Raw genomic sequence first — 12,189 nt, forward strand, 5'->3', positions numbered from 1 at the left:
TATATATATATATATATATATATATATATATATATATATATATATTAACCTTTTACTGCTTTTGTAAACAAATGACTTTGATATGATAGTTTTAAAAACGTATTTCAAAGAAAGGAAGGTTTAAGATTCTTCTTTCACCATATGGATATTAACATACAAAATGAATATCCTAAAAAAATCAACTCCAAAGATTTGCTGTTATACAGATGAACAAAAAATATTTTTAGAGCTAAATTTTTTGGAAAAATATTTTAAAAAGTCTATTTTAACTGAATGTGTCGCTCGCTTCGGCTTTTGTAGCTTCAGATGCTGCAACTTCCTTCACCTCATATGACAGCAGGGTGGAGTTGGACGCGTGCGGCCGGTGATCCGGTTGTCCGTCTGAAGCTTAATATGACCTTTTTTTTTTTTTACCTCTTTCAACCGGCCAGTCGGACCTGAGCGTGCACCTGACCTGACGCACATCAGCAGGTTTCACTGCGCTGGCTTTGTAGAGTGAGTTCTCCCATTTTTATATTTTGTTTAATATGTTCCAGCTCCATTATGTTGCTTGTTGTGGGTCAATTGCAAATCCTCAGATGTGTGATAAGAGCAAAGGATGGGCGGGGCTACATGTGCAATTAAAACCACATCAAAAGCCCGAACCCGACCTGGCCCGCCCGTCAGGCACGTAATTTTGGCTCGACCTGGCCCGAATTTTGGGTCTGGTCAGGTGGGGACTCGGGCCAAAAATCGCAGCTCTAGTCTGGGGGTCCTCCCCCAGAAATGTTTAAATAAAGTTAATGTGATTTTCTGCATTTTGGTGTATTTGAACAAGATGTTAAACATCTATGTGCTTGTAATATATATATATATATATATATATATATATATATATTTTTTTTTTTTTTTGTATGCCATTTCTTAAACTTTTACTCCACTGTTATTCACTGTCTGTCCGGCAGAATTGTAATAGCCCCGCTGTCAGAAAAAATCAACTCTAAAGATAGGCTGTTATACAGATGAATAGAAATATTCTTAGAGTTAAATTATTTGGAAAAATATAGAAAAAGTCTATTTTAATTGAACACGCTGCTCGCTTCGGCTTTTGTAGCTTCAGATGCTGCAACTTCCTTCACCGCAGATGACAGCAGGGCGGAGCAGGACGCGTGTGGCCGGTGATCCGGTTGTCCATCTGAAGCTTAATATGACCTTCTTTTTTTACCTCTTTCAAACGGCTGCACAGGAAGTGCTACATCTTGTTTGCAAATAGCCGTAGAATACGATGTAAATTACCACATGTGAAAGTTTATTAAACAATGCTCACACGAACCGCTATGAAATTTCTAAGATTGAAGCCGTTTTAAAATGGCAGCCATCTGTTTTTTTAGTTCTGGTCCCGTTCGCACTAGCATTTATTTACACAGAAACCCTCTCTGAGTTTGTGGTACTGAGGTGTGTGCTGCTGCTAATTCTGCTAGATGAGACTGTTTACATGACTTCATTTTCACTAAAGGATCAGTGGAGAGGGATGTACATATTCTGGCAGTAAAGCTGAGCTCACTCGTAACCATAGTTTCCACTTTTTGTTACTTTCAAAATAAACAATAAGACCAACAGATGGGATGTTTTGAGTAGTTTAGCATATATTTATAAAAAAAAACTACTGGGTACTTCCATTAGAAAAGTACTGTTAGGAAACAACTTGATGGGTCCAACAAAGTTCAGTCAGGTCATCTGGATGGTTTCTTTATTTGACGAGATGTTTCATCCTTCATCCAAAAGACTTCATCAGTCCAAGGAGCCACAAACAAACGGAGTCCCACAAGCAGCACACTCTCATAGTGGATCAACCAGTTTGATGGTGATAAGATGCTTTCTGGGTTTCACCCTCTACCCTGTCGACTCCTCTGAGGCAACCATAGCCAAAGTGGTTCAAAAGGGGTGAAGTTTCAAACCACTTTGGACACTTTGGCTATGGCTGCCTCAGAGGAGTCGACTGGGGAGAGGGCGAGCCCCAGAAACCATCTTATCACCATCAAACTGGTTGATCCATTATGAGAGTGTGCTGCTTGTGGGACTCAATTTGTTTGTGGCTCCTCGGACTGATGAAGTCCTTTGGATGAAGCATCTCAACAAAAAAGGAAACCGACCAGATGATCCGACTGAACTTTGTTGGATTTTTTTTTACCTGGATTGTTGAGCATGAACTTTGATAACTTGGTGGGTCACTAGCAGTGTTAATTGAAACAGTCATAATTGTCACGTTAAATCTTTGAATTTACTCATTTTAATTAAACTTCAGGTATTTGAAAATCACTGCCCAACCCTAATCTTTAGCTTATCAATCAAGTCAAAATTAAACTATTTGTCCAAACTGAGGCTGTTCAAAGAGTTATCTACAACAGGTAAGATAGTAGTTGTTCATAACCTGTTCATAACCTGTCCATTTAATCCCCCCATTTCTGAAGTTTTATACTTACTCTGTACTGGATGTCAGTAATAAAGCTCCGCTGTAGGAAAACAATGAAATGTGTATGTTTGGACAACAGTCAACAGAAACAGCAGCAAGGCAACCAGCTGGCGAAGGAGACCGACAGGCTGATGAAGTCCTTCACTGCTTTGCCCATCGGCCCTGATCAGGTACTGGACCGCCTAAAGGTTCTGCTCAGATCGAGTAAATATCACACTGGATCCCAGATCTGGATTATTTGATGATATTTCTTCCTGTTGGGATTTTAGCGACAGAGAAAGCTACAGAAAGAGCGTCTGCTGAACGACTTCAGCGCCGCTCTGAACAGCTTCCAGAAGACGCAGCGGCAGGCGGCTGACAGAGAGAGGGACTTTGTGGCCCGAGTCCGGGCCAGCTCCAGGGTGTCGGTGGTGAGTTAATGGACTTTTTGTTGGAGGGCAAGTTACCTCATCATCAAGTAGAATGCCAAAGAACTTAGAAAGTACTTGGTCTCTGATTAAACTAGAGGGAGTGTCACACTTCAGCAGTTACTTTAAGGTAATGGGTGTCCAAAGGGTGGCCCGAGGGCCATTTGTGGCCCTTGGAGTGATTTTGTGCGGCCCACAACTGCAATTTAAGAATGGTACCATTTTGGCCAGCAGGCTTAAGAGGTCGATGCAGACTTTCTGCAAGTTAGTTGGTAATCCTTTTTTATGTAATGTTTGTTTTTCATCCATTTAGCTGTTTAAACCTATCTTCTCAAAATGAGCAATATTAAGCAAAATACAAACCTTTGGCTATAATCTTTTATTTTCACTTCATTGTACAAATCACCAAAAATCTTTACTGATTTCTGCCAGGAAACTTTTGAATAATGATTCATAAAACTTGGCTAAATATTGAAGTTGATAAAATAATCAAGAGAGAAATTGGACATTTTAAAAATAATATAATGTGGTGTCATCTGCATACGAGTTGATCAACTTTATCAAACCTTCTATGAATCTGTTGTAGCGACTGACAGCTGGACGGTTTTACAGAACTTTGATCAGCCTTTTGGGCCATCCATGGTCCAAAAGGCTGATGGACCTCCTTTTAAAAGGACAATTACTCAGTTTACACTTTTGTTGCTGAGGACAGACTAAAAAGACGAAAACAAAAAACATAAACCCAACAATTCAAATAAATCAAATCCTTTTAAATAAAAAATAGAAGCTTAGTGTTTATGAGGCTTTTAATGTTTTGGATCTGCAACAATTTTAAAACTCTTTCCCCACCAAAATTAATAAACTTTTGTCCTTTCTCCAAAATATTGTTCACATTGAGTTAAATTCACATTTTTGGGGTCCACGGGCGTTTCGTCTTGATAATGAGAAAGAAATGTATCATTGTTCTTATATTTTTATTGTCTGGTGATATTGAACTTAATCCTGGCCCAAATAATGTTTGTTTTAATACTCCAAGTGATTTTAAATCTAGATCAGGTCTTGGAGTTATTCACCTTAATGTTTGGAGTTTGCTACCCAAACTAGATCAAGTAAAAATCTGGGCCAGTTCATCTGACACTGACATACTGGTTGTGTCAGAAACTTGGCTAAAGACATCCATTACAGACGTAGAGATTGCCATCAAAGGTTACAATGTATTTCGATGTGATCGTCCTAAAAAGGGGGGTGGCATTGCGATATATGTCAAGCAGAAATTTCACGTTACTGTTCAGTCATGTCTTTCCTTAAGTAGACAGTTGGAATTTCTTGCCTTGAAGTTGGAACTTTTTCAGGGTCACTTTATCACGGTGGTGGGGTGTTATAGGCCACCATCAGCTAATAGTGAGACCTTGTCAGCCTTAAATTATCAGCTCGCAAATTTAGCTTTTAGTGAGATCATTTTTACAGGAGACTTGAATTGGGACTGGTTATCTCCCATCTCTGCTGGTTTTAAATCTGTTTGTGATGGTCTTAATTTAACACAAATGGTTAATGAGGCAACACGCCCAAACCTTAAATTTCCAGAAAAATTCTCTCTTCTTGATTTGTTTTTAACTAATTTGCCACATAAATATTCAAATGTTGGAGTATTTACAAATGATATAAGTGACCATTGTGCTACAGCCATCTTCAGAAACACTAAACTCGTGAAATCAAGCCCTCGTTTGATTCTGAAAAGGGATACAAAACATTTTAGTGAGCAAGCTTTCCATCATGATTTATGGCTGTTTGATGATGTAGAACTGGCCTGGAAATATTTTTATGATGCTTTTAACTTTTTTTATTAATAAACATGCCCCTCTTCGTAAATTTCGAGTAAATGGTAGAAATAATCCCTGGTTCACGGCTGAGCTGTCTAATTTGTGAAAAGATCGAGATAATGCTTGGCCAAGGCCAGGCATTCTAAAACTCAAAATGATTGGCTGGTATTCTAGAAATTGAGAAATCGCTTTACTTCCCTTGTTAAAAAGGCAAAATCCCAGTTTTATGTTGATAAAACTACTCAAAATTTAAATGATCCCAAGAAATTTTGGAAAGTGATTAAATCCTCATTCGGAGATTAAATATCTAGCGAATTACCTACTTGAATTATTAAGGATTCACAAAACATAACCGATAAAGTAGCTATTCTTAACTGTTTCAATGAACATTTCATTTCCTCAGGATCCTTGTTTGAATCATTGCTTCCTCAGAGGCTAATTGTGCAAGAAGATTTCTCTCAAGCACACTTGAGTGATTCAGTTCAAGGATTTAGTTTTGCCCCTTTTGATGTAACTGAAGTTCATAGAACTTTACAACAATTAGATCCTTGTAAATCTGCTGGACCTGACAAACTCCAGCCCTTTTTTGAGGGCAGCTGCAGACTTTATAGCAGAACCTCTATGTTGCATCTTTAACTTAACTCTTCCAGAAAACAAGATTCCCTGGATATGGAAATCTGCCCATGTTCTTCCCTTGTTAAAAGGTGGCAATCCATCTGTAGTCAACAACTACAGACCGATCTCTAAATTGTGTGTACTTTCCAAAGTTCTGGAAAAATTGATAGCAGAACAGCTGAAAACATTTTTAGATTCAACAGGCTTACTCTCACAACACCAATCACATTTTCGAAAAAAAGCACAGTACAACAACTGCTGCTCTTAAAGTGGTAAATGACATTATAGATGCCCTAGATGGCCGAAAATATTGTGCAACTCTTTTTGTTGACCTTTCTAAAGCGTTTGACTCTGTAGATCATGTTAACCTGATGAATCGACTCTACAAAAGTGGGTTATCTGTCCAGGCTGTTAACTGGTTCTCCAGCTATAGATAGAACTCATTGTGTCCAAGCGGCTGGGTCTTGTTCCTCCGTCCTTCCTATTTTAAAGGGAGTGCCTCAAGGCTCCTTACTAGGTCCTTTGTTGTTCACAATTTATGTAAACAATTTGTGCGATAACTTGCCTGATTCTAAAGCTCATCTATATGCTGATGATAGTTATTTATTGTTCATCGTCTTCAGTTTCACAATCATTTAAACTGCTGCAATCTGCATTTGATACTGTTCAGTCCCGTTTGGCTGGGCTTAAGCTGGTTTTGAATGCAGAAAAATCAAAGGCTATGCTATTTTCAAATGGTAAGCAGCTTCCACCTATCCTGCAGCTTGTTCACTGTTCAAAGGGCTGAAATTGAAGTTGTCAGGTGCTACAAATATTTCGGTATTCTGATTGATGAGAATCTATCCTTTAAATCTCATATTGATAAACTGGTTTCTAGACTAAAACTTAAATTGGGGTTCATTTTAGAAACAAAAAGTGTTTCTCACACCAAGTCAGAAGGTACCTGATTGTTTCAACTATTCTGCCCCTGATGGATTATGGAGATCTGCTATTTATGAACTCTTCAGCCCATGTTTTGAAAAAATTGGATGCTGTATATCATTGTGCCCTCCGTTTTATGACTGACTGTGGCTATTGAACACATCACTGCACTTTGTATGCTACAGCAAAATGTCCCTCTTTGACTGACCAAAGACTTTCTCACTTGTTGGTTTTTTATCTATAAATGCATCCATGGGCATCTTCCTACATATTTATGTTAACTTTTATCTAGAAATTTTAACCATTATAGTCTGCGCTCTCAGGACATCATTTTGTTGCAGGTCCCAAAGGTCAGAACTGAACTGGGTAAAAAGGCTTTTAAATATTTTGCCCCTGCCACTTGGAATATTCTGCAGAAGGATTTAAAATTATCATCTCTTGTCACGTTGGGACAATTTAAATCAATTCTAAAGGAACGGGAGCTCAGATCACTTGGCTCCTGTAACGGCTCTAATGTGTAATTATTGTGATTTCTCCTGGATATGTATTTTGTGTATTTGGTTTAGTATTTTGGATTTGTTGTATGTTTTATGCTGCTGTCTTGGCTCTCTTGGAAAAGAGGTTTTTAATCTCAAAGAGTTATTTTCCTGGTTAAATAAAGGATACATACATACATACATAGTTGTGGCCCACATATGAAAACATTTGGACACCCCTGCTGCTTTATGGACTTCAGAATAAAGTCTTGTTTAGTGTCAGGTAAATGTGTGAAGTATGCGTTCTGTCAAAACTTGAATATATATATATATTATATATTAGAAACAATGTGAGTCAGAGATGTTGTTTTCATAAAATGTGGAAAAACAGACATGGGTCCAGTCACTCTTGTAGCACTGTTTTACTGTGTTTTAAACAGACTTTTGTTTTGTTTCTTCTTTTTTATGATTAAAGTAGTTGTAGCATATGCCAGTTTGTAGAAGTCGAGTTCGCCGAGCATCTCTCTCGTTGCTGAGTTTCCTGCAGCGCCTCATAGCAGTGACAGTTTTAGATTCCTGTGGGGGAGCCATCTTGCTCAGCAACTCTGTTCCCTCTCAGCTTATCTCCCCAAACAAAGAAGTCTCTGTTGGTTCTAATCAGGAGGAGCTGCTTTAAATGGCTCCTCTGGAGTTTGTTCTCTGCAACTATTTTTTACATGTTGACATAACTGTTTTACTGACACTGACTCAAGTTTATTTAATAGAGTACTGCATGTTTAATTACTGTTTGTGCTTTAAAGTACAGCTACACTTGCAAAATGTTATTCGTTTTAAAGTTTGCTGTAATAAACTCAGAAACATGAGCTATTTCTTTTAACAGGGAGGTCAGTCTGAAGATGGTTTTGGAACGGCACCTCCGAGGTACATCCTTAGACTCCACATCGTTCTTGTTTATTTCTGTTCTTAATAATTTACAGAGTGTTTAAAGTACACGTTTTCCCATGTTTTACTACAGTTACGCTCAAGTGCAGGCTGAGGCCGAGGCGTTCACTGAAGAGGACCTGAGGCTGATCCAGGAGAGGGAATCAGCCATCAGGCAGCTGGAGGTATCAAGCACAATCAAATACAAGAGAACTCCTCAGTTCTGATGTCCACCGTAAAGTTACAACCATCTCACATGAACCAAATGTCTTTCTGCTTTCGGTTTAGTCTGATATCACGGACATTAATGACATCTTCAAGGACCTGGGCATGATGGTTCATGAGCAGGGGGACATGATAGGTGAGCTTCAGTCACATCTCACAAACCTTCTCTTCTTTCTTCATTGGTCTTCGACATCTTCAGTTCAAGCAGGTCTATAGGTCTGTTTCAATGTTGATGTGTCCATGCGTGCACATCTGCTCACACAGACTCATGTTCATGTTTGTGCTGATGTTCAATGTTTTATGTTATGAGTGCTTAGTGTATATTTAGTTGATGTTTTTCTTAGTTCATATCTTAGATGTTATTACTGTTTTTCTTATACATTTTATTGTCGGATGTAACTGGGACCCCGTGTACATAATTTCGCTCCACCACATGTACCACATGAGGTGTGAATGACAATAAAGAATCTCTGACTCTGACTCTGATAAACACAGACTGGGAAGAAAACTAGAGACTTTATGGGATGAAGATGTAAAAAAAATGAGTTAATCCAAAATGCTGCTGCCAGAGTCTTAACTGGAGTTAGTAGGAGAGATCATATATCTCCAGTTTTAGCTTCTCTCCATTGGCTCCCTGTCAATACTAAAAATAATAATAATACTTTATTTATAAAGCCCTTTAAAACAATCACAGCTGCCACAAAGTGCTGTACATATAAAATCAAGATCATTTAAACGCATAAAAAAGTCAGTCCAAGTCCAGAATTGAATTCAAAATTTTACTTCTAACCTACAAAGCCCTCAACAACCTAGCTCCTTCTTATATTACAAGTCTTATTGTTCCATATTTTCCCAACAGAGCACTTTGCTGTCAGACTGCAGGCTTACTCGTGGTTCCTAGAGTTTCCAAAAGCAGAATGGGAGGCAGATCTTTCAGTTATCAGGCTCCTCTCTTGTGGAACCAACTTCCAGTTTCTGTCTCTAAGGCTGACACATTGTCCAGTTTTAAGACTGGGATTAAGACTTCCTTTTAAAAAAATCCTATAGTTAGGGTTGACTTAGTCATAAGCTTAAACTACTGTAGGACAAATTGACTTCATTTCTTAAATGAATTGCTAAAACTGAATAGTTTTCATTTGGAATTATTTCTATCTTAACATGTGATTCTTGACCTGCCATTGTGTATCTGTTCCTACGAAACCCAGCCGGTTGAAGCAGATGCTTGTCCTGAGCCTGGTTCTGCTAAAAGTTTCTTCTTCATGAGGGAGTTTTTCCTTTCCACTGTCGCCTTCATGCTCGCTCAAGATGAGAGTTCTGTGATGGAGTTCAACTCAAAGCAGTCTGCTCCTCAGATAAACAATGTTGTAACAGTCTTTACATATACAAATGTTTCTGTTCAGTGCCCTGAAATGACTTCTTGTTGTGACTTGGCGCTATATAAATAAACTGAATGGAATTGAATTAAACTAAATACAGATTAGACTGATTTTAGTAACAATAATCAAAAATCTTACAACTTTTCTGTCAAAAGTTATTAGATATACATTTGTTATCATTTCCTAACGAACCAACCTGCACAAGAACGTTGTAAATGATGAGAAGTTTCATTTCAGTTTATTTATCTAGTGCTAATTCACGACAGACATTGTCTCAGTGTTGTTATTGTAAACACATCACAATCATAACCAGAATCAAGCCCAGTTACGGTCAAGTTATTTCCTGGTATAATGCAACACATCCAGTACTTCATGAAATACCAGTTGGTTAAAGTTCTCTATCTAAGGAAGCTGGCAGGCTGCGTCAGATCTTCGTTTTGTTTCAAGCCCCATCCTGAGCAGCAGAGAGGCGACAGTGGAAAGAAGCGACTCTCTTTGCACAGGAAGAAACTTCCAGCAGAAGCAGGAGGAGCAGCCGCTGCCTGCTGGGGTTAGAGAGGACAGGAAGGAGACGCAGACAACAGAAGGAATGATGTGATGTGTTTGATTTAAGGAACACTTGTATCGTAGCTGGTTTGTTTCTCAGCTTATCTAATCTGCAGCAGAGCAACGCTGCGCTGTCAGAAAACAGATAACAGAGTTATGTCTTTAGAACAACGCAGATTTCTTTTATTTATATTTAGCAGGTTTCTTAGAGGCTACATTCACCCACTGAGCTGCTCGATAGCTTCATTTTGGATTCTGCTCATATTGAGGATCCGTTCAGACCTCGGTGGTAATTTGTGCATTTGTTTTTTTTTTTGTGACCTGCAGACAGTATAGAAGCCAACGTGGAGAGTGCGGACGCCTGCGTTCAGAGTGCCTCACAGCAGCTAAACCAAGCTGCGAGCTACCAGGTGAAATACGACAGGACAGTAGTTTCATCATGACTGCTTCCCCTCTGCCTCGTGTAGCTGAGCCGTTAGAGCAGACGTGGGCAACGTAAGGTCCGAGGGCCAAAAGTGGCCCTTGGACAATCTCAATCAGGCCCCCAATATACTTAGTTAAAAAGAAAACACAAAATATAAAACGTATATAACATGTTAAGCTAACATGTATAACATTTTAAGCTAACATATATAACATGTTACGCTAACATGTATAACATGTTACGCTAACATGTATAACATGTTACGCTAACGTATATAACATGTTAAGCTAAAGTGTATAACATGCTAAGCTAATGTGTATAACATGCTAAGCTAACATGTATACCATGCTAAGCTAACATGTATAACATGCTAAGTTAACGTGTATAACATGCTAAGTTAACGTGTATAACACGCTAAGCTAACGTGTGCAATACAATGTCACAAGAGCCAGTTTACAGAACGTCTTATATTCCTGAAGGATTTTGGAAAGACGTGTTTTATAAAGCGTTCTAACTATGCTACAATAAGACAAAGGTCTTCTAGATCAGTGTTTTTCAAAGTGGGGGCCGCTAGGGGGGGCCCAGAAAGCTGGAGAGAAGACGATAAAAATGGCAAAAAAAAAAAAAAAATAATAATAATAATAAAATTGCATACTAGAGCAATCTGTATCTGTCATTTCCGGATAAATACGCTTGAGAGAGAGAGGTTTGATTTATTTTGTTTTGTTCTTCTGGTCAACAGTTTGTTGAAAAGTTGTTTTTGTAAATAACATTTTTATACTCGGCAGTATCTGTAATAATTAATTGAAAATAGTGAATAAATGTTAAAACATTCTAAAAGTTGATGTTTTTTACATGTTTTGAAGCATTGTTTGTGGGTTTGCGAGGGGGGCCTCAGCTGTTTGTGGGGTCATGGCATGGAAAATTTTGGGAACTCCTGTTCTAGATTATATGTCGTAAAGAAAATTTATTTTCCGATTTTCTATGCGGCCCTTTAGATTGCTTTAAATGTCTTGATGTGGCCCTTTGGAAACAAAAGTTGCCCACCTCTGTGAGTTCACAAGTAAGCATGAAAAAAAAAAGGCTGAGCTTTTTCACGCTCTGACTCAGAATTTGTTCAAAATGTCACCCATGTTAAGAAAAACAATCCATTTAAGCTTTCTTAATATCTGTTATTTGTGTGTTCCTGCTTTTAGAAGAGCTACAGGAAGAAGATCTGTGTTCTGGTGATTGTGTCGACCGTAGCTGTCGTTGTAATCGCACTTATCATTTGGGGTGTCACCAAACAGTGAGGACTTCCTGTTAGCCTCGGAGAAGCACAGAGTGTCATTCCTCTTCCCCTCCATCGTCACATTTACATCAAGTTTGTCTCCTTTCATGATTCAATTGTGTTTTTGAAGACTGTCTCGTCCTCGTTGACTTTACCACACACTCCTTTTTACTGTGAAGCAAAACCCACACTGGTAGCTCTCGTTGTACGTAGCTTTAACTGAACCGCTGGTCTGATCTGGGCGTGGATTACTTTAAGGCGAGCCATTTTGTTCATTTATCTTGTTAATTAAGGAGTGAGCTCAGGTGGAGTGTGTCTGAGGTCACTGGTGGGATTCATCGCCTGCTGCCTCCAGTAACTTCCAGTGTTTCTCTATTGAGTTAAACATTACGGACAAATGGTTTCAGGAACAATCGAGCAGCAAGCGTGCGGAGAAAGAAACGTGGATTCTTTTAGCTGCAGCTCCTTCCCCTTATGAATGAAGTTAGACATGAAACTCCAGCTGCTGCGTCGAGCGGAGCGTCTGAATTGATTTCATATAAATCCAGTTTCTCTCAGGCTCAAAGTACAATCAGCTGACCAAAGTCAAAGAGACACTTTTAATCATGTACTCGTTTTATTTGAAAGTAGTCATTTCTACCATGATTGATAAAAATCATATTTACATTCAGATTCATGTTTTATTTAAATACACTTCCATTACCACGAAGGCTTAGATTAGTACTTTAAGGGGTGG

At 38.6% G+C, this 12,189-nt stretch overlaps 1 protein-coding gene across 1 annotated transcript in view; it reads left to right on the forward strand.

Annotated features, from left to right (window-relative positions):
• stx7l (syntaxin 7-like) overlaps nucleotides 1-11,883 on the forward strand; it is a 17,080-nt gene extending 5,197 nt beyond the window's left edge. The window contains exons 4-10 of the mRNA XM_037685366.1: nucleotides 2,532-2,622; nucleotides 2,722-2,862; nucleotides 7,572-7,612; nucleotides 7,707-7,797; nucleotides 7,901-7,973; nucleotides 10,087-10,169; nucleotides 11,380-11,883. Of these exons, the coding sequence (XP_037541294.1) occupies nucleotides 2,532-2,622; nucleotides 2,722-2,862; nucleotides 7,572-7,612; nucleotides 7,707-7,797; nucleotides 7,901-7,973; nucleotides 10,087-10,169; nucleotides 11,380-11,475 (616 nt within the window). The 3' untranslated portion in view covers nucleotides 11,476-11,883. The remainder of the gene's footprint in view (nucleotides 1-2,531; nucleotides 2,623-2,721; nucleotides 2,863-7,571; nucleotides 7,613-7,706; nucleotides 7,798-7,900; nucleotides 7,974-10,086; nucleotides 10,170-11,379) is intronic.
• The last annotated feature ends 306 nt before the right edge of the window (nucleotides 11,884-12,189 follow it).

Source organism: Nematolebias whitei, chromosome 12, assembly GCF_014905685.2.
Source record: "Nematolebias whitei isolate Nwh7 chromosome 12, NemWhi1, whole genome shotgun sequence".
In the NCBI taxonomy this organism is placed as follows: domain Eukaryota; kingdom Metazoa; phylum Chordata; class Actinopteri; order Cyprinodontiformes; family Rivulidae; genus Nematolebias; species Nematolebias whitei.